This window comes from Myotis davidii, unplaced genomic scaffold, assembly GCF_000327345.1.
Source record: "Myotis davidii unplaced genomic scaffold, ASM32734v1 scaffold524, whole genome shotgun sequence".
Lineage (NCBI taxonomy): Eukaryota > Metazoa > Chordata > Mammalia > Chiroptera > Vespertilionidae > Myotis > Myotis davidii.
The window spans coordinates 120,729-145,810 of NW_006299263.1; the positions used below are offsets into that span (position 1 = coordinate 120,729).

At 36.7% G+C, this 25,082-nt stretch overlaps 1 protein-coding gene across 1 annotated transcript in view; it reads left to right on the forward strand.

Moving 5' to 3' along the window:
• ELP3 (elongator acetyltransferase complex subunit 3) overlaps positions 1-25,082 on the forward strand; it is an 89,451-nt gene that overhangs the window by 7,769 nt on the left and 56,600 nt on the right. Inside the window, exons 3-6 of the mRNA XM_015571163.1 lie at positions 2,391-2,461; positions 3,244-3,307; positions 5,319-5,387; positions 8,009-8,163. Coding sequence (XP_015426649.1) covers positions 2,391-2,461; positions 3,244-3,307; positions 5,319-5,387; positions 8,009-8,163 — 359 coding nt within the window. The remainder of the gene's footprint in view (positions 1-2,390; positions 2,462-3,243; positions 3,308-5,318; positions 5,388-8,008; positions 8,164-25,082) is intronic.

Sequence of the window (25,082 nt, forward strand, 5' to 3'; positions counted from 1 at the left end):
GGCCTGTGTATGTAGGAGGCTCTTGGTAAAACATTGCTAAATCAGGTTGGCCTCATCAGTGGTGTATATGGTTGTGTCTCCTTTTAAATAAAAACGTTTGTTTGAAACAATTAGTTTTGCAATCAGATCAGAATATTTATGTAGTTTGATGTTTCTCTAGAGCAGAGCTTCTCAACCTTGGCTGCACGTTAGAATCACCTGGGAATCTTTTTAAAATCCTCATTTCTGGGCCTTATCCTCCGGAAATTCTGTTTCTTTGTTACTAATGTTGTGGCCCCACCCCATAACAAAGAAACAGAATTTCCGGAGGATGAGGCCCAAAAATCAGAATTTTAAAAAGATTCCCAGGTGATTCTAACGTGCAGCCAAGGTTGAGAACCACTGCTCTAGAGATCATTATTGAATGTTTTACATTAAATTTTAATAATTTTTATTATGAAAAATAGTCACAAACTTAACAGAAAAGTCGAAAGTCCAGTACAAAGAACATTCCTCCCCTCCCCCAGCCATTTAAGAGTAAGTTGTGAAACTCAAGTCTTTGAATGCTTTAGTGCATATTTCCTACAAGTTAGGACGTTTTTGTACATTGCCGCAATACAGCCATCCAAGTCAGGAGTTTAACACTGATACATGACTGATGTCTAATCCTCAGACCTCATTCAAGTCTCACCAGCTGTTTCAAGAATGACCTACAGGACCCGTTCAGAATTACATGTTGCATTTAGTTGTCTTGTCTCTTCCGTCTGGGCACTGCTGTATTTCTTTGATTTCGTTACTTTAACACTTGAGGATGTCAGGCAAGTTATTCTGTAGCATGTTCCTCAATTTGGTTTAATCAGATGTTTCTTCATAATTAGATTCAGGTCATGTGTCTTTGGCAGGAGCATTAACAGAAGTGATTCTTTACTGCATCCCATTAAGGGGGCATAATTTCATTTTGTTTTGTCATTGATGTCTGCCACGCTTCTCCTCTGTAGAGTTATTCTTTTCCACTTTGTAATTAAGAAGTTTTGTGTGGTAAAATAGTTTTGTAAATATTATGTAAATATCCTCCTGTTCCCTCATCAGACTTCCAATTTACTTATTCATATACTAGAGGCCTGATGCACGAAATTCGTGCAAGGGCCTTGGTCCCCGCTGCCACCACCGCAGTGGCCACCTCTGCCTTGGCCCCCGCCTGCCGGGGCTTTGTCCAGAGGGAAGGCTGTCCGGTCTAATTAGCATATTATGCTTTTATTATTATAGATTTGTATGAGTGGATTCATGGTTTCTTATTAGGTGGGTTATAATCATTATTTATTTTGATGCACAAATTATCCCAGGTTTGACCAGTGGGAGCCCTTTCAACCTGATTTCTGTCTTTAAAAAAAAAAAAATGTTCCCATCATTCTTTGAGCAGTTTTTAGCTTTCTGTCATAGTAAAATGTTTCAGGCTCCTCTTGTACTTTCTTTGCCCGGGTTCTGGAATCAGCCTTTTCTCTCAGGAGTCTTGGTTCCTTTTAGTAGAGAAGGGCATTTAGAGGCCAAGATCTGAGCGCTAGGTATGCTATTAGGGTGTTGCTGCTTCCAGACCCTCTCAGTGGATCAAGCTAGGAAATATATACGCATACATACATACATACATGCACACACATATACATAACACATTTGCTTCCATATTTATTTGTGTATCAGTCTGTTGAAAACTATGAGTTCACAATAGAACCTTCAATTCTATCCAGCACACAGAGTTCATTTTAGTTCCCTCCCTTCCCATATTTATAACTTTCTTCTCTGACAGTAAGAAACCTGGCTTGCATTCACCTTAGTGTGTGCCTTTATTTGAGTAACCACTCCTATATGTAACCAGTCTATTTCCACCATCCCCTTCTTTCTCAAGCTTTACTCTCTTCATTCACCCAACTTGGGCTCTGAAAGACCCCTCTGAGAATATTTTGCACACACTGTGAAGTCTAGCTCCTACTTTAATTGTCTCTGCTCTAAATATTGAGATCTAGTGTGTCCACAAGGACTTTAGATGTAATTGTGTAGAATTGCATAAAGTGGTTTTTTTTCTCGTAGGCTATTTTAGTAAAACAAATCAGAAAGAATAAGGATCACTGTGACTTTAAAAGTTATTTCTTATTTTTTACTTTATTATAAAGTCTAATACAAACTAGTATATACAATGCATATGTGCATTTTAGAGAGATCAATGTTATTTTCAAACAACATTGAGAAGAGATCACCCTTGTACCCACTGCTCAGCTTCAGAAATACAGCATTACCAGTACCTTTGAAGCCCGCGGGACTCTGATTCCATTCCGCTCCCTTTTTCTGAGATACAGTCTCACTCCGGGATTTTCTGTCCATTCTTTCATAATAGTTTTATATTAACCTTTCTTTTATAGATTGCTGTTGTAGCTGTGATGTGCAAACCCCACAGATGTCCACACATTAGTTTTACAGGAAATATTTGTGTGTAAGTATGATGATTTTGATAAGTTGTGTGTGTATAAATTTTAATTCAATTAATACGTCCCCTAGAGCCTTAACCAGTGCATGCTGGTAATATTTAAAACTTTGATTTAATAGATTCATAAGTTAGTTCTTTGAAACAGCAACCATTGATAGGATATTTTGTTTTAAAAGTGAAACAAAGATTTTAATTTGTTACAATATGCAATAAAAAATACATAGGCTATAGAACTCAGAACAGTATAAATTCTGTTAATTTCAGTGAACAGTTCTGTTAGTGCAATAAATGAAACATGGAAATTCCAAATGTCAGAAATTTTAAATGAATTTGGGTCAGAAAAGTATAAAAATAAAGTTATTTTTATAAACTTTAAACTTTTAAAATCTAGATAATTGGAAAAATTAGCGGAAGAATATGCATGATTCCAAGTAGAAAGATTAAATAGGTGAGTGATATTCTTAAGTGTAGTTACTAAGAGAGCACTCTGAATATCAACCCAAAGTTAGGAAAACTTAGGTCCTGTTATTTGCCCCTAAAATCTTAAATCTTTGAAATAATAGTGATGGCAGAATTCTGAAAATGATTGTAATATTGTTCCCTTATATGCTCAACTCGTTTACTTGTTAGTAGAAAATATTATTTATAGACACTGCAAAGGTAGACCTTTCTCTTAGGATTTGAAAGTGAAATTTGTTACCTGGATTTTATGGAGACAGCAATATTTGAACTCGACTGTTGAACTAAGTTTTGTATCTGACATCTTCATTCTTCTGTTTTATTGGCAGATACTGCCCTGGGGGACCTGATTCAGATTTTGAGTATTCAACCCAGTCTTACACTGGATATGAGGTAAAGTACTGTGAGACTGTCCTGAGGAAATGTTACATCATACTTTGCCTGTGTGTGCTTTTACAAGTACTAGCTGTCTTAAAATTTTTATTTTTTCCCTGATTACAAAGGTAATTTTTTCCTGACTACATATATTTTTCTAGTCATTGGAGGAATACTTATGGAAGCATTTATTTTTAATATATGTCAGACAAGCATTTTATGACTTTAAATCTTACCAGCAGCATTTTGAAGGTAGATGCTACTATTATCCTGGTTTTATAGATAAGGAAACACAAGCCTTTTAAACAACTGGCTCAAAGACTCACTGCGAGTCAGTGACAGAGCCAGGCTTTGAATTCTGTTTCTCTCACCACTACATTGTACTACCTGTGTGTGCAGCAGTGGAATAACTGACAAGGTCCCTTGTCTTGTGGAATTTACATTCTAATAGTGGGAGATAGACAATAAAGAAACAAACAAGAAAAAAATGTCAGGTACTAGTAAATGCTACACAGAGAAGTGAAATTGTAAGTTATCACTGGGTGGTAATTTAGCTGTGATGTTAGGAAGGGATTCTCTGAGCAGGTGATGTTTTAACTGAGTCCTGATGACAGGAAGGGGCCTTTCCAGAATTTCAGCAACAAGCATTTCCAGCAGAGAATAGCTAGAACAAGGAGCCGTGTTAGGAATGACGGTGGGATGTTCTGGAGCATAGAGGGTAAGAGGAGGAATGAGTTTGGAGAGACATATCATAGTGACTTGTGAGCCAGGGCAAGGAGTTTGGATTTTATTATAGGTGACATGATAAGTCATTAAGATTTAAAGGAATCGCCCTAGTTGGCGTGGCTAAGTGGTTAGAGCATTTGGCCTGTATACCGAAGTTCTCGGGTTCTAGTTCATTTCCCGGTCAAGGGCACGTACCTGAGTTGTAGGTTCAATTCTGGCCCAGTCCAGGGTGAAACACATTGATATTTCTCTCTGTCTCTCTCTCTCTCTCCCCTCTCTCTCTCTCTCTCTCTTTCTCTCTTTCTCCCCCCCTCCCCCTACCCCCCTTTCTTCCTCTCAAAGAATCAGTGGAAAAAAATATCCTCCAATGAGGATTAACAATAATAAAAAAGATTTAAAGGAATGATATAATCCAATATAGTTTTTTAAAAGATCATTTGAAGGTAACAAAGGATTAGAGTGGGGGCAAGAGTGAAAGAGGAGACCAGTGAGCAGGCTTTTGAAGCAGTCAGCCTCTTCAGAGAGGTCAGTAACCAGCTAACTATGTGCCTTTCTTCATATATACATATACATATACATATACATATGCATATGCATATGCATATGCATATTAGAGGAAATATTTTAATATTGCTATTTTTTACCTGTCTTTCATAGTTCAGATTTTTGAAAATACAAAAGGAATTATTCAATGGAAAGGTTTCTTGTCCCTCTTGTCCCCTATTTGTTTGTTTCTGCTCCAGCCCCCTCCACTCCCAGCAGACAATCAGTATTAGCTTTCCTGTATATCCTTTAAAGATATTATATAGATATATAAGCACATAGTTATTCTTTATCCTATTTTTTTACATATAAGCTACTGTATCAAAACCGTGCACCTTGCCTTTTTCATTTGGCAATATATTTTAGAAAACATATTAGTACATTGTTTCTTGGTTGTAGAATATTCCATTATATAAAAACATAAAGGCTTTTTTGTTAAGCCATTATTTAAAGGTTATTTTACCAAATAATTCTTTTGAATATGTATGCACATCTATGTCTGTGAGTAGTATAACAATTTGTGTTGTTTCCATAAGTGCTGATACAAAGATAACTATGATCTAAGAAGACGCCCTGCTGTTCAGATACTCATGACAGTGGCGGGGAGACTAGCCAGCTGCTACAGGACGTTATTTTGAAGACTGAGAAAGGAAGAAAGGAGCACAGGAGAATTTTATTTTTAATACACCCTTTGAAACCACTTTTTATTTTTACTTTAGTGTGGGCATAACAGAATCTTTTTCTCTTTTTTTTTCCTCAGCCAACCTCCATGCGAGCTATTCGTGCTAGATACGACCCTTATCTACAGACAAGACACCGCATAGAGCAGGTAAGTTTCTAAAAAGCAGTTTTAAATTAGATTTTTATACTTAGAGGTATTATTTCTTGATTTGAGTTGTACCTGAAATAAGCCCTAAAAGAGTATTTTTCCCCATTGTAAGTTTTTGCTATCCATCTGAGGGAGGGAGACTATTTTGCAATACCTAGAAAGATCAGAACTATCACTTCCTTTACAGACTATTGTTTTCTTTGAACGTTTTGTATTCTATAGATTTCAATTTGTAGGAAGTCATTTATGGTATGAAATTTACAGGATGTAGATGTGTGGAAACACTTAGGCAGTAGGTGGATGGATTGAAGTTTAGCTTTCCTAGGCCACATGAGTTTTGTGCTGTTTGGAGGAGCAAAGATGTGAGGAACACTCAGGGGCTGTGGAATCATTCTGTATCATGATTGTCATGGTGGTTATACAACTCCAAATATTTATCCAAACTCATCCAATTTATCCTTAAAATTAATTGTATGTAAATTATACCTCAGACAGCTGATTGTATGCAAATTATACCTCAGTATAGCTGATTGAAAACAAGAACTTTGTAAATGGCTATGCTCTGTTCAAGAAATCTGAACATTAATACAGTTTTATTTTTACAGATTTTACAATTTTAAACTTGTCCAATTAAAAAATATGTGAACTCTGTGTGTAGTAGTCATAGTAACATCTAGTAGGGCAACCACAAAATCTCAACTGTAATATGTACCATAGTAAGTCACTCTGTGTTTATCTAACGGTCACTATTAGTGAAGACCATCCGGTTCTGATTTTCACTTCACTGTCACCCAAGCATGTGTGGATCGGGATGGTCAGCTATAGGAGAGGACCCCACTGGGGGCAGGGAGCCTACATAGTTTGGAAAAGCATGTTCTAAACTGACCATTGCTTGGATTTCCTTTTTTAGCCATGATATTTATATTTAATTTATTTAAAATGTTTTAATACTGTGTAAAATGTTTTTGTTTACCAAAAAAGAGCATGGATTTTAAAAGATTTAGAAACTACCATAGAGCAGTGATTATTTTTTTAACTATAATTTACTAGAATCATCACAGCTTTTCTAAAACATGAGCCAGATCTTTACCTCTGGATGTTCTCCTTACGCCTGGTTTGGGGTCCTGCCAAGATACTCTGAAAAAGATACCAGGATGATTTTGTTGTGTATCCCTTGCAAACCATAGACATACAGAATATTCTTTTAGTCTTGATTTATATACACATATATAAACATATTTTTTTTAAAATATATATGCATATGATATATTTATACATAAGGATATGTAAATATGTATACATACATAAAGATGTATATATGTATAAATTACTTGCCATTTTAAGAAACAAATATTAAGCATACACATCCTTTACATAGTACATTCATTTGAGTTCATAACTTGGTAGCAACTTTTTTTCAAGCCTAAGATAATGGCAAGAAATTTAAATACCTGTTTTTGAAAAGTAGAATCTTGGCTTATTGTGGTTGATAAAATCAAAGATATGTACCATTTGCATATCTGATAGTAGAGGCATTATATTTCATATTTTATCAATCAGATTTTTATTTTCCTCCCGGAAAGCAGGCTTGACGTTCCACCTATGTCCAGAATCCTCACAATTGATTTAAAACTTTAAAGTTTTAATTTACAACTGCTTTCTTAATTTCTGTTTTTAATATAGTGTTCTTTTTCTTTCATTTGCATCAAGTCCTGATTATGTTGCATGAATTATCTCCTTTGTCCCCAAGGCTCACCACAGAGTCTGGCATAAAATACATGATTGATACATAGTTGCTTATATTTGCCTTTACTGCTTTCTAGTTTATATTCTATGTGTTTTTAAAATTTCCACTCAACTCTGTAGGTATTAACATCGAGCTTCTTGTTTATTATTTTTAATTAGTGGCCTGGTATATGAAATTTGTGCACATTAAAAGGGAATTAATTAGAGGAAATATTTTAATATTGCTATTTGCCCTTTATAATAGAAGTGTCAGACATGAAAGAAAATTAGTAAAATGTATATGAAGCTCTCCCTCCTGTCAGTCTGGGGCGCACCACCAGACCTAGAGTCAAGTCCCCGCCCGCCACCCACACGTGCTTCAAAAACACAGGAGACCCACACCCGGCCAGCCCCACCCCCGTTGGGTGAGACCCAGACCTGGCCGACCCCACCCCCGTCAAGCCCCTCTGGGCAGGGGGTGCAGCCTTAGATCCCCCAGCCCAGTGCCAGTGGAGGGGGGCGGGGTGTGCAGCCTGAGATCCCCTGACCCAGTACTGGGGTGGGAGGCACGGCCTGAGGTCCCTCACCCTGGTCAGGGGCCATGCAGCCTCAGGTCCCTGCTGTTTGGTTGTGACGTTATGGCATCCTGGCTAATTTGCATATTCCTCTATTATATAGATAGAGTCTCACTCTCCCTCCTTATTTGAGCTTTACTATTTTTTTTATTTCAGAATCTGGAATCTCTTTTTTTAATCCACAGAACTTAAGTATGTTTAATAGCTTCTCATTTTTAAACTATACTGATGAAAACACTGCAAAATAAAATTAGAAATTTGCAGTACTCTCTTAGGATAATGATTGTATCCTTTTAATGTTGTTTAATTTATGTCTTTCAGTTGAAACAGCTTGGTCACAGTGTGGATAAAGTGGAGTTTATTGTGATGGGTGGAACATTTATGGCCCTTCCTGAAGAATACAGAGATTATTTTATACGCAACTTACATGATGCCTTGTCAGGACATACCTCGAACAATATTTCCGAGGCAGTCAAGTAAGAAATCATTATCTTGTCATATTCCCCAAAGTGGTTGTCAGTTTATCTTCCTAGCAGCAGCCTATGAGAATCCCTTTGGCTCTACATCTACATTCCTCTTCCTTTCTTTCCTTTTTTTTTTTTTTTTTTTTTGGTTGGGGGGGCGAGAAATGGGAGATTTCATGATTTTATTTGCTTTTGATGGATTGTAATGTTAAATACATTTTTCCCAGTTTTATTGAGATATATTGGCATATCACTGTATATGTTATGGTGTACAGCAAAATGATTTGACTTACATGGTTACCACAATAAGTTTAAGTTAACATATATCGTCTCACACATCCCTAGTTCTTATAGTTCTGTTTTGTGGGAATGGATTATTTCCATTTAAATAATTCCCTTTTTTTAAGTGAGTATGGTTTGTTGACATTAGTATTCTCAAGAGAAAGAGTGGTTCACAAGATCCCTCTGAAGCTCTTTTTAGCCGTAGGCTGGTCTAAACCACAGGCAGGAGTAGTTTTGATTGAGGAGTTGAGATTTTAGCCCGCCGCATAAGAGCCCTGGGTACTCTGAAACATTTAGCTGCTATAAAATCAACACAACAAGTGGCTAGTATTAAGTAACCATTATTTTCTTTATAAATAGCTACTTTTTAGTAATTATTAAATAATGTGTTTGAATTGATTGTTTATTTATTCCTAAGTCTAGCTGACAAAACAGAATTATGCATTCTTTTGATGCCTCATATCTCAATTTTTAGCAAGAAGAATTCTAAAGTTTCATATATAATTCAATGGTTTAAGAAGTGAAAGTATTTTTATTTTTATTTTTTTTACATATTTTTTTTTAATCCTCAGGGAAATTTTTTTCATTGATTTTTAGAAAGAATGGAAGGGAGAGGGAGAGACAGAAACACCGATGTGAGAGAGACACATAGATTGGTTGCCTCCCACATGGTCCTGACCAGAGTCAGGAGCCTGCAACTGAGGTGCGTGCCCTTGACTGGAATTGAACCCGGAACCCTTCAGTCCACAGGCTGACACTCTATCCACTGAGCCAAACTGGCTAGGGCAAGAAGTGAAAATCTTAAAATAATTTTTATTTTCAGAAGTTTCAGGAACACCTGGCTAGTCCCTCTTATTGATGGTATTTTTTTGTTTTGTTTGTTTAATATATTTTTATTGATTTCATAGAGGAAGGGAGAGAGAGATAGAAATATCAATGATGAGAGAGCATCACTGATTGGCTGCCTTCTGCATGCCCCCTACGGGGGATCAAGCCCACAACCTGGGTACATGCCCTTGTCCAGAATTGAACCCGGGACCCTTCAGTCCACAGGCCGACACTCTATCCACTGAGCCAAACCGGCTAGGGTGATGGAATGTTTATTGAGGGCACATAGATGCTATGCACTGTTAAGGCACTGGGAACAACGTGGTGAACAAGACAGATGCTGTCCTTGCCCTCGTGGTACTTAATATTACTAGTTCAACAAATAATCAACAGTAACTGCTATGATGGAAATAGACTATGGTGCTAGAGAATAAATAGAGTTACTCCCTAGACCAGGGGTCCTCAAACTATGGCCCGCGGGCCACATGCAAATACAAATATTGTATTTGTTCCCGTTTTGTTTGTTTACTTCAAAATAAGATATGTGCAGTGTGCATAGGGATTTGTTCATAGTTTTTTTTAAACTATAGTCTGGCCCTCCAACGGTCTGAGGGACAGTGAACTGGCCCCCTGTTTAAAAAGTTTGAGGACCCCTGGTTTAAAGACTAAGCACCTTTTCAAATGGCTCGCGAGCCACGGTTGGCCGAGCCGCAGTTTGCCGACCACTGCTCTAGGAGAACTAAAATTTTATTTGAAATGAGGTAGGAAGCTGATGAGTGGTTTTAAGCCAGGAGAGTGACATATTCAGGGTGATAAGTAAGATGGTCATTCTGACTGTAGTCTGGCTAATGGATTAGAGCAGTGATTTCCAACCTTTTTCATCTCATGGTGCACATAAGCTAATTACTGAAATTCTGGGCTTAACAAAAAATATATATTTTTGCCGATATAACAAAAAATTATTTATTCACAGTGGATGGTTATTGTTGTGTTGGCTGTTGTCATTTTTCATTTGCCAATCTAAGGAAAAAGAGGTCAGTGCCCTGACTAAATATTCAGGTATAGCATGTTTTAAAAATTCTCATGACACAATAGGAATTTGTTCATAGTTTTTTTTTTTTAAACTATAGTCCGGCCCTCCAACGGTCTGAGGGACAGTGAACTGGCCCCCTGTTTAAAAAGTTTGAGGACCCCTGCTCTAGACAAAGTGGTGATATTTAAGCTGAGATCTGAAGTGTGAGGAAGACTCAGGCCAAGAGCAGAAAAAAATAAAAGAAAGGCACTAAAATGGGGAAGAAGTTGGGCTGTTCTAGGAACAGAGAGGAGGCCAAAAGCTTCCAAATTTTGTACACTCTAGGGCCGTGGTCAGCAAAATGCGGCTCTCGAGCCACATGCGGCTCTTTGGCCCCTTGAGTGTGGCTCTTCCACAAAATACCACGTGCGGGCGCACACGTACAGTGCGATTAAAACTTCGTGACCCACGTGCAGAAGTCGGTATTTTGTGGAAGAGCCGGTATTTTGTGGAAAAGCCACGCGAGCCGCAGTTTGCCGACCACTGCTCTAGGAGAACTAAAATTTTATTTGAAATGAGGTAGGAAGCTGATGAGTGGTTTTAAGCCAGGAGAGTGACATATTCAGGGTGATAAGTAAGATGGTCATTCTGACTGTAGTCTGGCTAATGGATTAGAGCAGTGATTTCCAACCTTTTTCATCTCATGGCACACATAAACTGCTAAAATTCTGTGGCACACCAAAATATATGTTTTTGGCCATTCTGAAAATAAAAGGTCTAATTTTAAAATATATATATTTCATTGATTTTTTACAGAGAGGAAGGGAGAGAGAGAGTTAGAGACATCGATGAGAGAGAAACATCCATCAGCTGCCTCCCGCACACCCTCTACTGGGGATGTGCCCGCAACCAAGGTACATGCCCCTGACCGGAATCGAACCTGGGACCCTTCAGTCCGCAGGCCTACGCTGTATCCATCAAGCCAAACCGGCTAGGTCAAAGGTATAATTTTGATTCATTCACACCGGATGGCTATTTTGTGTTGGCTGCTATCATTTTTTTAATTTGATAATCCAAGGGAAAAGAGGTCAGTGCTCCGGACTGAATAGTCAGGTATTGCTTGTTTTAAAAATCCTTGCAGCACACATGTTGAAAATCTCTGGATTAGATGGGGTACAAAAGTCAAAGTAGGAAACCAGAGTGTTGTGTCCATCCTGGCTCAGGTGAGAGTGGTGATAGTAATGATGGAGAAGAGAGGATGGATTAGACCTGTATTTGTTGTTGCAACTGACCGGACTTTGGGTCGGGTTGGGAGTAAGAAAGAGGAAGGCGTCAAGGATGGCACTCAAGTTTGGGTTGTGGAATCAATGGGTAGTTTCCACCAACGTATACTGAGGTGGAAAAGACAGAGGGAAGAACAGGTTTATGAGAACATGTTTTGTTCTGTTTTTTTAGATAGGCTAAGTTTGAAATGCTTAGGATATATCCAGTTGGATGTCAGGTAGGCTATACAAAAGATGCCTGGGCTGACAGTGCAAATTTTGGGATTATCTGCTCATAATATTTAAGGAATTTGTGCTAGGAATGTCTTTTTGTGCCCTCCTACTTCCCCTACCCCCTTAATTTCTTTTACTCTCCTTTAGGTTTGTAAAAATGAAAGAAAGAAAAAAGAGAGGCTTTTCCATAAGTTGAAATAAATACCAATGATAGCTCGAGGGGCCTGTGTAAGAGCTCAGCACTGGGAGAGAGTGTGTGAGCACCCTACTTTGATCGCCTCAGATACAGTGACAGGTTAATTCTGTATCCATGAATTTAGACTTAACAGCTGGCCAGTGTCATCTCTTCTGCCTGCAGGGGACATAGAAGCAGGATGAGATGGTGACCATATTTTTATTGCTCATTCAAAACCTTGATCATACATGAATGAGTCATGCTTATTAGTCAAGTGCTGAAGTCTTTCAAACTTTAGAGGAGTAATGATGTCATCCAACGCATTCTTAATACTGAAAATCAAATGATAGCTTAGAATAAGATGTAATTTGAGGGAAAAGAATCTTAATTCATTCAAGGCCCTGTGACATTGGATAGGAACAGTACCTCAGAGGGTTAGTTACTAAAATTAACTCCCTAACAGGATAATCTATCAAGACTATTAAATTTTTCTACCCACGCTTATATATTACATACTTTATTTTTCAGTGCAGCTATTCTTGTGTTGCAGACCTTGCATATTAAGTGGAATTGAACTATAAGAATATATGGGCTTTGCCTTGCCCCCCAACCCCCACAAGCCCTATAAAAGCTTGCCACCGTGCTTTTCAGTCTACAGTTTGGGTCAACTGAATCATATGAGCTAGGCCTACTGAAGAACTATATAATGAATTTTTAGGATGCACCTGGTTTGACATTTTCATCCATTGAAGCTTTAAAAATTTCTCTTTATTCTTGGTGTAAAGGTTAGCTTTATTTTTGCAGAAATGTTCTGATGCCTAGTGGTATTTGTAAATTGTCTGTTATTGGGGTGAAAATGGAGTTTTATATTATTACAACTAGCTAGCTTCAGAGCACAATATGTTTGTAGAAAAAGCCCTTTGGAGAAGAAAGCTTCTCTCTGTAAATGTTCTAGGCAAAGATAGCATTGTTTTCTTTCTGTTCTTCAATTTACCTCAAGAGGGCAACAGACACCACTTTCAGATTAAAATTTATATGTAATTTGAGTCATCATTGCAACAAATCTCATGAATGGCTCTTGGGAAGTAAGAAAGTACAATCTGGGAGCCGTAAAACCCTGCCAAGCCATACTGGACGGGTTTTGCTCTTTTCTCCTAAGTCTCTGTGCTTTTATGAGATAATCTAAAAAAACAAAACAGAACAAAAAAGCCGATTTGTGGCATCTTATTTGCTTTGCTGAGATAAATGTTTATTATAATAGAGTTGGTATTTGTTTTTGAGGGAAACGTCATATAATTTGAAGAAACAGTAGCCTGGTTTGTGCTATAGCACTTAGAGCAGCGGTTCTCAGCCTGTGGGTCGCGACCCCTTTGAGGGTTGAACGACCCTTTCACAGGGGTTGCCTAAGACCACTGGAAAACACATATATAATTACATATTGTTTTTGTGATTAATCACTATGCTTTAATTATGTTCAATTTGTAACAATGAAATTGGGGCTCACCACAACATGAGGAACTGTATTAAAGAGTTGCAGCATTACGAAGGTTGAGAACCACTGACTTAGAGATACAGAAAACTTTTCAGATCTTAACATCTTTGTGAAATGAAGAGCAGCCCAATGATACTGTGTTTTGGACATAACGTGTTTTCGTCAACGTTTTTAGATGCTATATTTATCTTGTTCTCTGTGTTATCTTGCCCAGAGCATATTCCTGAAAACTGGTTGGCTTAGCCAGGATAGCTGACCTCTCAGGTGGAAAATGATGAACTTCATATTTCTTTTACTATTCCTTGATATTCTTTTTGCTTGCTAACTATACAGATGTATTAGTTTCATTAGCTTAGCGGAGATTTTTAGTTCAAAGATTAATTTTAAATTCAATTAAAAATTACATATTGTGATAGATAAGTCAACAATGTTTACGGTTAAAAGTCTGTTCAAATTAGGGTTAGCTTGTGTGTCCCTGTTTTGTTATCATGTGTCTGATCTGATTAAGTTTTGTTTCTTATCTGAAAGATTAAAAATTAGAGTAAGAAAAAGCCCTATAAAGGTGAACCTATTTATTATTGAAGGCAAGTTAGTAGCAAAAAGTATGCTATATCCTTGCAGATGGAAAAATTGGAAAGCTGAGTGAATAGGAAGTTCAAGGACAAAGCAGGTAAGGTTTCTGTGCAGGCTCATTAAATCAAGCAAAGTGATAATCACTGATTTCTGTCAGCCAGACGGAGACTCTGCAATCGTCTCCAGAGAGCAACAATTGCTGGTGACTATCGTCCTCTAAAAGTCACAGCTCTAGAGATGAAAAGGACCTGCAGTGGGATCTGAGTCATGCATTCACCAAAACGCAGATTTTGCCAAATAACTCAGAACAACTTTTTAAAATAGTTTTATTCCTTTTTAATCAGCTGTGCCCAGAAGCAGTTTTACATTCAATCTTTAATGCTCCTTGGCCGGTTTCACAAGATGCAATTTAAAAGGGTAGTTACCCATCAAGAAGTGGGTGAGTCAGACCTCCCTGTAGAATTTTTAATTCCTTTCCAGTCCTTCCTCCCACCCCCTCCCACCCCAGTCAATGACTTTGAATCCTTCAACTATGTCTTGCGTTTATTAGAAAAGCTAAAGTGCTAGGAAATGCTGGGTACCAGGCCTAAATGATAATTCCATAGACTTGCAGAGTTATGAAGAAAGCAAAAGCCCCCTAAGAATGTCCGAAAGTGACTGCTGCCTTGCTGCCCTGGGCCGTGTTTCTGGCTGACGTCAGAACCTCCTGCGTTTCTGGGCTTTGGCTCTAATACTTCCCCACCCCTCACTTGGTATATTGACCACTTTTACTTCCTCCTTTGCTCAACCTGATTTGTATAGATGCTGACCTGGATCCTTATCATTGGCAGCCCAACCTAAGATACAATCTTGGTCATCTTAAAAAGATACATTAGTTGTTTTTGTTTCACCATTTTATTGCAAACAAATAAAAATTGAATTTTCCAGTGAACACCACATACTAGTACATATGGTGGTGTTCTACAGTATTTGTTTAGCTTATCACATATTTATTCAACTATCCATTCTATTCGTCCATCTGTTCTCCACCCCCCCTTTTTTTGAGTTGCATTTCAAAGTAAGTTGCAGACTTCAGTACACTTCTCCCCAAATACATCATCATGCCCATCATTAACTAGTTTGCTGTTTGTGGTGTCTTTTGTATTTAGTATACATACAATGAAATGCAAAGATCTTAAGTGTATCATTTGATGAGCTCTAGCAAGTACAGAAGATACTGGTGCAGCAAAAACCCTTTTAAAATAGACCATTGCCATCATCCCAGAAAGTTTCTTTGTACTCCTTCCCAGTAAATTCCCCTCTGTACCTCCCAGAGGCAGCCATTGTTCTCTATTTTTTTCCCCGCCTGTAAATTTGCTTTGCCTATTCTAGGACTTTATATAAAGTAGAACCATACAGCATACACCTCAGATATACTGTAGGTTTGGTTCCAGACCACCACAATGAAATGAAGAATATCGCAAGAAAGGGAGTCACATATATCTTATTTCCCTGTGCATATAAAAGTTATGTTTATACTATACTGTAATCAATTAAATATGCAACAACATTATGTCTAAAAAAACAATGTACATAACTTAAGTAAAAATACTGACCATCATCTGAGTCTATTGGAAAAATGGTGCCAATAGACTTGCTCAAATCAGGGTTACCACAAACCTTCAATTTGCAAAAAATATGGTATCTGTGAAATACAATTCAGTGAAGTGCAATAAAAGGAAGTATGCCTGTACTCTGCTGTGTAAGGCTTTGTTCGTTGCACACAAGATTCTGAGGTTCATCAACATTGTTGGATATTTCAGTAGTTGTTACCTTTTGAGTGCTGAGTAGTATTCCATTGTCTGCATAGAGGTCAGTTGGTTTATTCGTTCTGTTGTTGGACACTGGGCTGTTTCCAGCTTGTGGCTATTGTGAATAAAATTTCAATAAACATACTCGTAAGTCTTCTGTGAATATATGCATTGGATGATAACTAGACGTCGAATTGTTACATCATGTGTTTAGTTTTATAAGAAACTGCCAGACGTTTTCCCAAAGTGGTTGTACCATTAGTACTCCTACCAGTAATATATGAGCATTCAGTTGTTCCACATCCTCACCAACATATGCTGTTGTCAATCTTTAATTAGCCATTCTAGTGGGTGTGCGGTGGTGTCTCATTGTGCTTTCAATTTGCATTTTTCTGACTAATGATGTTGAGCACATTATTATATGCTTATGTTTCTGTATATTTTCTTTGTGAAGTGTCTTAAAATTTTCCTATTTTTTAGTCAGCTGTTATATATACCCCGAGTAGCAGTCTTTTGTCAGATCTCCATTTTGCAAATAGAAAACCCAATTTGTGACTTGTCTATTCATTATGTTAATGATAATCTTTGAGCAGAAACTTTTTATTTTGATGAAATCTAATTTAACAGTTTTTCTTCCACAGTTATTGCTTTCTGTATCGTCTCTAATAAACCTTTGCCTATCCCCAGGGCAAGAAAATACTCTCTTGTTTTCTTCTAATTTTTGTATTTAGCTTTCATTTAGGCTTATGATCCATCTTGAAGTAGTTTTTATGTGTAGTGTGAGGTAGGGGCCCATGCTTCTTTCCCCCTATGTAGAGATCTAATTGTTTTAGTATCACTTACTTAAAAACTTTCTTTTCCCACAGGTTGTATTGGCACCTTTGTCAAAACTCAGTTGACTGTATAAATGGAAACTGGGCTCTTCCGTTCCACTGGTCTATTTGTCAATCCTTTTGACAGTTATCACACTGTCTTGATTACTGCAGCTTTATCGTGTATTTTAAAGACAAATAGTATAAATCTTCTCTGTCATTGTTATTCAATATTGTTTTGGATATGCTAGGTCCTTGGTATTTCAATGTAAAATTTAGAATTAGCTTGTCCGTTTCGTTTTAGTTAGCTTGCTGTTTGTGGTGTCTTTTGTATTTAGTATACATACAATGAAATGCAAAGATCTTAAGTGTATCATTTGATGAGCTCTAGCAAGTACAGAGCTTTTTTGTGTGTGTGTGCTTAAATAAACTTTAATTACACAAATGATTATTTTTGCTAAACCCTGGAGGTATTCAGTTGCATCACCATCATAAAGACAGAATAAGATGGAGCCACAGGATCAAACAGAAATAATGTATTCACAAAGATGCTCACCCCACCAGGTAAGGGATTGTCCAGGTGTCGGAGGATGCAGGTTAAGGCAGATGGACTCATGGTGAGGATAGCTGCAGTTGTGTGGGGCTGAGAGTGCAGCTTTGAGGTACTGAGGAAAGAGGACTCTGTTCTCACTCTGACAGACAGTAAAGCATTTCCCGAGGGAGCCAGAAAATGTGATGAGATTGGGATTGTGTTAAAACTTAGAACAACTTGGAGAAAATTGACAGTTTAACAATACTGAGTCTTCCAACCTGTGAACATAGTCCATCTCTTCATTTACTTAGATTTTATTTAATTTCTCTTAGCATTAGTCAGTATAGAGATATTATAAGCCTTTTGTTAAATTTCTTCCAAAATATGTTTGTTGATGCTATGGAAAGTGAAAAAATTTTTAAAAATTGTTTGCAACTAGTATAGTTGTTCCTCAGTATCCATGGGGGGATTGGTTTCAGGACCCCGCTGCAGATACCAAAATCCACAGATGCTCAATCCCTTATATAAATGGCATGATGCTTGCATATGATCTATGCACATTTCCCCATATACTTTAAGTCACCTTTCCTGTATACTTATAATACCTAATACAATGTAAATTCTATATAAACAGTTGTTAAGGGGATAATGACAAGGAAAAAAGTTTGTATGTGTTTAGTACACACACATCCAGCAATCATCATAGGCCTAACTACATAGTACATGTCAACAATAACATAACTTTAAGATTTTGTTTTCAAATATTTTTTATTCACGGTTGAGTCTGCACAAGTGGAACCTATGGATACAGAGGGCCAACTACATATGGATATGCAGTTGATTTTTGTATATTAACCTCATATTATATGATCTTATGAAATTCACTACCTAGTTCTAAAAGTTGTTTCTGTAAATCTAAGACTTTCTTCTTAAACAATCATGTAATCTGCAAATGTAGTGTGTTTTCCTTTTGGATTTGCCTGCTTTTCTTTTTCTTGCCTTATTGCAGTGGCTATGACATTCAGGACAGTGTTAAAGAGAAGTGGTAAGAGTGGGCCTCTTTGTCTTTTCACAATAAAACAGGGAAAACATTTAATATTTTAGTATTAAGTGCAGTGTTACTTGAGTTTTTTTGTAGATACCTTATTAGATTGAAGAAAGGTTTTTATCATTAACTCATTTGTCTAATGATTTCACTGCATCATCTATTTAAATGATCATATGATTTTTCTGCATCTATTTAAATACTCACATGATTTTCCTTTATTCTAAAATGTAGATAACTTTGGTTGATTTTTTAAAGTATTAAACTAATCTTGTATTCCTAGGATAAACCCTGTTTGGTCATAATGTATCCTCCTTTTTATATATCACTGGGTTCAACTTGCTGATACTTTGTGAAGCAATTTGTGACCATGTTCATGAGAGATAAATGGTCTGTAATACCCTTATTTGTAATTTCTTTGTCAGGTTTTGGTATAAGTGTTATGCCAGCCCCATAAAACAAACTTGGGGGGTATTTTCTGAAAAGTTCCATATAAGATGAATGTTATGTCTTCGTGAATGTCTGTAAAAACTCACCAGTAAAACTATCCAAGGCTGGAATTTTCTTTATGGGAGGGCTTTAGATGATTAATTCAGTGCCTCTAATAGATTTAGGGCATTGGTTCTCAACCTTGGCTGCACATTAGAATCACCTGGGAATCTTTTTAAAATCCTGATTTCTGGGCCTCATCCTCCGGAAATTCTGTTGCTTTGTTATGTATTGGGTGAGGCCACAACATTAGTAACAAAGAAACAGAATTTCCGGAGGATGAGGCCCAGAGATCAGGATTTTAAAAAGATTCCCAGGTGATTCTAATGTGCAGCCAAGGTTGAGAACCACTGATTTAGGGATATTCAAATTACCTGTTTCATCTGTATCTCCTTTTGGTAAGTTACATTTTTCAAGGAATTTGCTTCATTCAAGTTGTCAAACTTTTTGGTATTAAGTTGTCCATAATATTATTTATTATGCTATTAATGTCTGTAGGGTGGTTGTGATCACCCCTCTTAAAATCCTGATATTGATAATCTATACTCTCTCTCTTTTTTCTTGATTAGTTAGAGGTTTATCAATTTTGTTTTTCTTTTTAGAGAATTAATTTTGTTTTTGTTTATGTCCTTTACTTCATTGTTTTCTGCTTTTTTATCTTCTATTTTCTTGGGGTTTACTTTGCTCTTTATTGATTTAATTAAAGTGTAGAAGCTTGGCCATCATTATAGACCTTTTTTTCTTTACTAATATAAGTCTTTAAAGCTTTTTTTCCTCTAAGCACTGTTTTAGTTGAATCCCACACATTTTGATGTTGTATTTTAATTATTCAACTCAAAACATTGTTTAAATTTCCAAATACATGCATTTTTCTTGATATCTCATTGTTACTGATTTCTAATTTAATTCCATTTTGGTCAGATAGGGTCTATTCTGTATTTCAGTTTTTTAAAAGCTTTTTATTATAACTTATTTTGTGGCATACATGGTGTCTCTTGGTAATAAACATACTATATGTGTATTTGCAAGAATGTTCTGCAGTTGTGGGATATAATGGTCTATAAATCAGTTAAGTCAAGGTGATTGACCATATTGTTCAAATTATCTTTGGGTTTTTTGTTTTGTTTTGTTTTCTGTCTAGTTCTATCAGTTGCTAAGAGAGGGATATTAAATATCTAACCATGGTTGAAGAATTGTCCGCTTCTCCAGCAGTTATATTATGACCATTTATTTTGAAGATCTGTTTTTAGGTGCAAATACACTTAGGATTGCTGTTTTCCTGATGTCTGAGCTTTATATCATTATGAGAGTACCTTTCTATCGTGTGAAATGTCCTTTAGTCCTGAAGTTTTCTTTATTTGATGTTAACTTAGCCATTACAGCATTCATGTGCTTACCGTTTTCCCTTTGTATTATTTTTTCCATCCATATACATATCCCCATATATGTCTCTATAATGAGAGTGGGTTTCTTGGGACAGCATCTGTAGTATATGGGTCTTCTTGTTGTTTTATAATCCATTTTTACAATGTCTGCCTTTTAGTTGTCTGCCTAAATTTACTTATAATTATTGATAAAATTTCATTTTCGTTTACCAATTTAATCATCCCCTCTCTTTGGTTTTCCATAGCCAAGAATAATAGTTTTAATGAATACTGTTATTGTCTAATTTTGTATAATGCTTTTTTCTGTATTCCTTAAGGAAATGTCTTCTTGAGAGAGAAAATTCCTTAAGGGATCTAGTACAATGCCTTAAGAATACAAGGTGCAGCCCTGACTGGTTTGGCTCAGTGGATAGAGCGTCGGCCTGTGGACTGAAGGGTCCCAGGTTCCATTCCGGTCAAGGGCATGTACCTCGGTTGCGGGCACATCCCCAGTAGGGGGTGTGAAGAGGCAGCTGATCGATGTTTCTCTCTCGTCGATGTTTCTAACTATCCCTCTCCCTTCCTCTCTGTAAGTCAATAAAATATATATTTTTAAAAAATAATACAAGGTGTTGTTAAATGAGTGAAGTGAGAAGAACTGTGCATTAAGAATCAAGAGACTTAGGTTCCACATTGACTTTTGTTACAGCTCACAATGCGACCTGATTTAAGCCACTTATTTATCCTGTGCTTGTTTCTCCATCTGTAAAAGTGGGAAGTGGAACTAGATTATCTCTAAAATTACTTCTTTCTCTGACATTCTGTGATTTGAAGATTTGTATTGGAATGAGATTTCTATCTAAAATATATGTTCACAAGTTATGATTCATCTAGCAGTCACTTTCTGACAATGAAGAATTTCTATAATGCATTTTTATATATAGCCCTTACATTTGAATGTGAATATAATAGTAAAAGAATGTGTAATAACTGTGATTTTTTTCCTTTCTAATAATAGGTTCTTCAGATGTCTTTAGGAGTATAAAATTGTAGCATTCTTGTCAACTATTGAAAAAATCAAAACTCAGAATGTTATGGGTTGTTTTTCACATATGTTAAACCTTGTCAACTAGCATGAAAGAGGGAGCAGGGGCCCCTGATTAGTCCTTAAGCTACATTGCCACCAATTTGGTTTTTCATAGGTAGTACTCATTTAAAAATCAAAATTCTGTTTCTTTCTATTTCTACAGTTTGTGTTGGGCAGAACCCTGTTATTTTATAGACCCTCTTGGCATAACTATCAATATCCAGGAAGCAAACTTGACTACCATCTCAAAAAAAGAGGTGGGGAGATAGTTATTTTTTAATCCTCTTAAGACACCATTTAGTTCAATCATTCTTGTGTGTAATATCACTAGCACAGCATTATCCAGAACATACAATTCTGAGATATTTTCCAGATACGATTGATTATATAAAACAAATGTGTTCTTTGGTGCTACTTCTTAGGAAGTACACCGATAACTTCAGATGTTACTGAGCAGTTCAAACAAATCTTTGGCTGGCCAAAGAAGTTAACAAAATCTGCTTACTCATTCTGGGACTGTAGATGCAGGGAAGAGTTTGTACATTGTGACTAATGAAAATTAATATTTCACTTATTATCTACTTTAATGTTATTACTTCCTGTAGTTTTTTATTATGTAATTTAATAACGGTAAATAATATTTGTCATTATTATATATTTTGCAGTTTGGTTTGAGCAGATTGAGTTTGAGGTAGAGAGATGTCCACGTAGGAAACTTTCCACAGGCCTTTCATGAATGTGGGCCTGGAGCGGCAGTGAGGATTCACACAGGACTGGACTGAGGCACATCCGACCTCTTTTATGACAGAGGTTTTTAAGGAGGTCTGCGGCATATTGATAGTAATGAGAAGTGCTCTTTGATGCCACAGCCTTCTTGAGTGAATCAAAGCAGTTTCCAGATGATTATAAAGAGACTTAACATTCAATGTGCTGTATTTCCTCATGTCCCTTAGAGCAAGGACAGAGGAAAATCACTTTTAGAGGCCACTTTCTTCCTTTCTGAAATAGAAGTATGCTTCCCAAGAAATAATCTATATCCATTTATATCTCTGCCACTTCTAGCTTTGTGCTGGGCCTTGGTTTTATCTGGGTGTCTTATCCCTGCAGCTAGATTGTTAAGCATGTCTGGGATAAGAACTGTTGTATATTTACTTCCTGTAGCATATCTGACCTAGTAGGTATCTTCTAGGGTTGATTGTTTGAAAGATGAAAGGTAAGCAGTGGAATGATCTAGATCAGCGGTTCTCAACCTGTGGGTCGAGACCCCTTTGGGGGTCAAACTATCCTTTCACAGGGGTCGCCTAAGACCATCACAAAACACATATATAATTACATATTTTTGTGATTAGTCACTATGCTTTAATTATGTTCAATTTGTAACAATGACATTGGGGGTCACCACAACATGAGGAACTGTATTAAAGGGTCGCGGCATTAGGAAGGTTGAGAACCACTGATCTAGATGCTGCTCTGGGAGTGAAGAGAGACCTCCTTTATCTTCAGCTGTGGCTAATTCATGTGTTCATTCTTCATATTTGTATTTTTTATATTGAAGAAGTGTTTTTGGTGCTGAAGCCTTTCAGCAGTTACCTTTAAATGTGTTGGAGCTTATACTGCCTTCCAGGAACTTCCTGTCACAGTGGGAAGACAGGTGTATCCAGCGAAGCAAGCTGTACTTAGTATGGACAAAGTGCTTTAGGATGGGAGCACATGGTTGTCACTGAGAGGTGGTGGGAAGGTGTCAAGAGAGGGGACATTTGTCCTATGTTTTGAAGGTTGGGTAGCATTTGATTTTTGTTTGCTTTTAAATTTACAGGTTATTGTCCAATCTTCACCCCTTTCCCCAAACTCCCCTTGTTAAAAATGTTATCAACATAAATTATTGGTTTAAGTTATGCTTTGCGGAGAACATTAGCATCTTTTATAGTTGGTGCCCCTCCTATGGCATACAGAAAAGTGTAGGATGCAATATAGCCGGGGTAGAGGCTTTTGAGATCCTGTACTAACCCAAAAAGAGCAGTAAAATTGGAATCAGGAGACCTGTGTACAAGTCCTGACTTTGTCTCTTATGGACAGGGTTGGAAAATATTTGGCACATTTCTTAAATGCCCAAGAACTTAAGAAGCCTGTGTCTCCTGGAAGGTGTGGGAGTTGAACTAGGTCCTTAAAGATAGCCATACATTGATGACTGTCTATGCTATCAAGGATTATAACAGGCCATAAAATGTCAATTCACATATTTTACTTAGGACAAAAAGTTTATGCACATATTTGCATATTAATGAACAATCATATTAATATGTCCACATCTCTGTTAAATGAAGAGGCAGATTCAGTGATATGTAGGACTAAATATAACGTTAACAAAACATTCTAATAAAAATACAGCAATCTTATAGGAAAGAATACCTTAAACTTTGTTTTTTAGGAAAATATTCCATTGTTTTTACATTCAAATTTGTTAAGAATTTCTGCTTGTTGCTTTTCAAATGCAAATAAAATTTTGAAAAGAAGATAGTAAAAGCCTTTTAATAAATAAAATAATTGGCTTTTTAAAACTTGAATTATTTTTCATTTCTCCATTTCTGCTCCTGCAAAGGGTAATGATATTTCTCCCCAGAAGAAAGACATTTTTGAAGCGGAGTTAGATTATTGTTTGAGAATAAGATTTGCCTCTACGTCCTATGCTGTGTTCTGTTTATGAAGAAACCTTATCATCCCTGCAGCAGTTTCCTCTATACGTCTTGGTTGGGCCTTTAACGAGCTGTGCAATAGAAGATTAGCTAGTGAATTTTCTGTCTTCTAGACAAATTCCATTTGTGCTATTGCCTACCTTCTAGTTTTTTCCCAGTGGTGCAAGCTACTCTTGTGCTATGAGCTTGCTAACTTCATGGTATCCTTTAAGTAATACTGTAGGCTTTATTAAAATATGGATTAATAGGAAGGTTATGATATGATTTTGGAATGTCTGATTCTGAGATGTTCTCATTTACTTAATTAAATATGCTCTGAGTTTTTCTGCTTTTTGTTTCTTAAAGCATCCTTCATGCAGTTTTCTTTCTCCATATGTGTTTGTTTTAATTTTAAAATAATTTTTCCCCCCAAACAGTAACTGATATTTAAAGAAGGTGAGTTACATTTATCGCATGGCATTACATATCTTTGTTACTGCAGGCCTTGGTACCCATCTATTTGTGAGGCATGGTGCTTTCTGATTAGATTGTTTCAGAAAAGTCAAATGATTTAGTATTCTTTCTTAGACTGTTTTATAAAATCTGAGCCCTTTTTTTTGTCTTATGATTCTTGGACTAGTTGTTTGACTTTAGTCTTATCGCCCATATAATTCTATACAGAAGAACCTTATAGAATACAGTAATAAACAGTACAAAAGAATTTGAATGTCTGTAATGAAAGACTTCAGAATCATTCTTCCAGTTCTGTGGTTCTTAACTTTCTTAATAGTTATTACTAATATTCACATTAAATAAGTTTTTATTGACAATAAAGGAGTAGTCTTAAATGATGTAAATTTTATGATTTTTTACTTTTCAAGGAAGAGCTATGAACTTCTTTGGAAAGGAGGAAATTAAATTTAATGGCAAAAAAGAGGCTTGTCTAACCCTCCCCAAAGAATCAAGAAAGTTAAGAAAGGGTGCATCATGAAGAATTATTAGACATTTAGAGAAGTTGAAAAGGAAATCTGATGTCTAATGAATTGTTTAAGCACTGTGATAAAATGAAATATAGAGCCTTGACCAGGCGGCTCAATTGGTTGAGAGGTTCGATTCCCTATCATGGCACATACCTAGGTTGCGTGTTCGATCCCCGGGTGGGGTGGGTGCGGGAGGGCAACCGATTGCGATCTCTCTCTCTCTCTCTCTCTCTCTCTCTCTCTCTCTCTGCCTCCCCTCCCCCCACCTCGCCCCTCTTCTCTCTATAAAATCACTTAAAAAA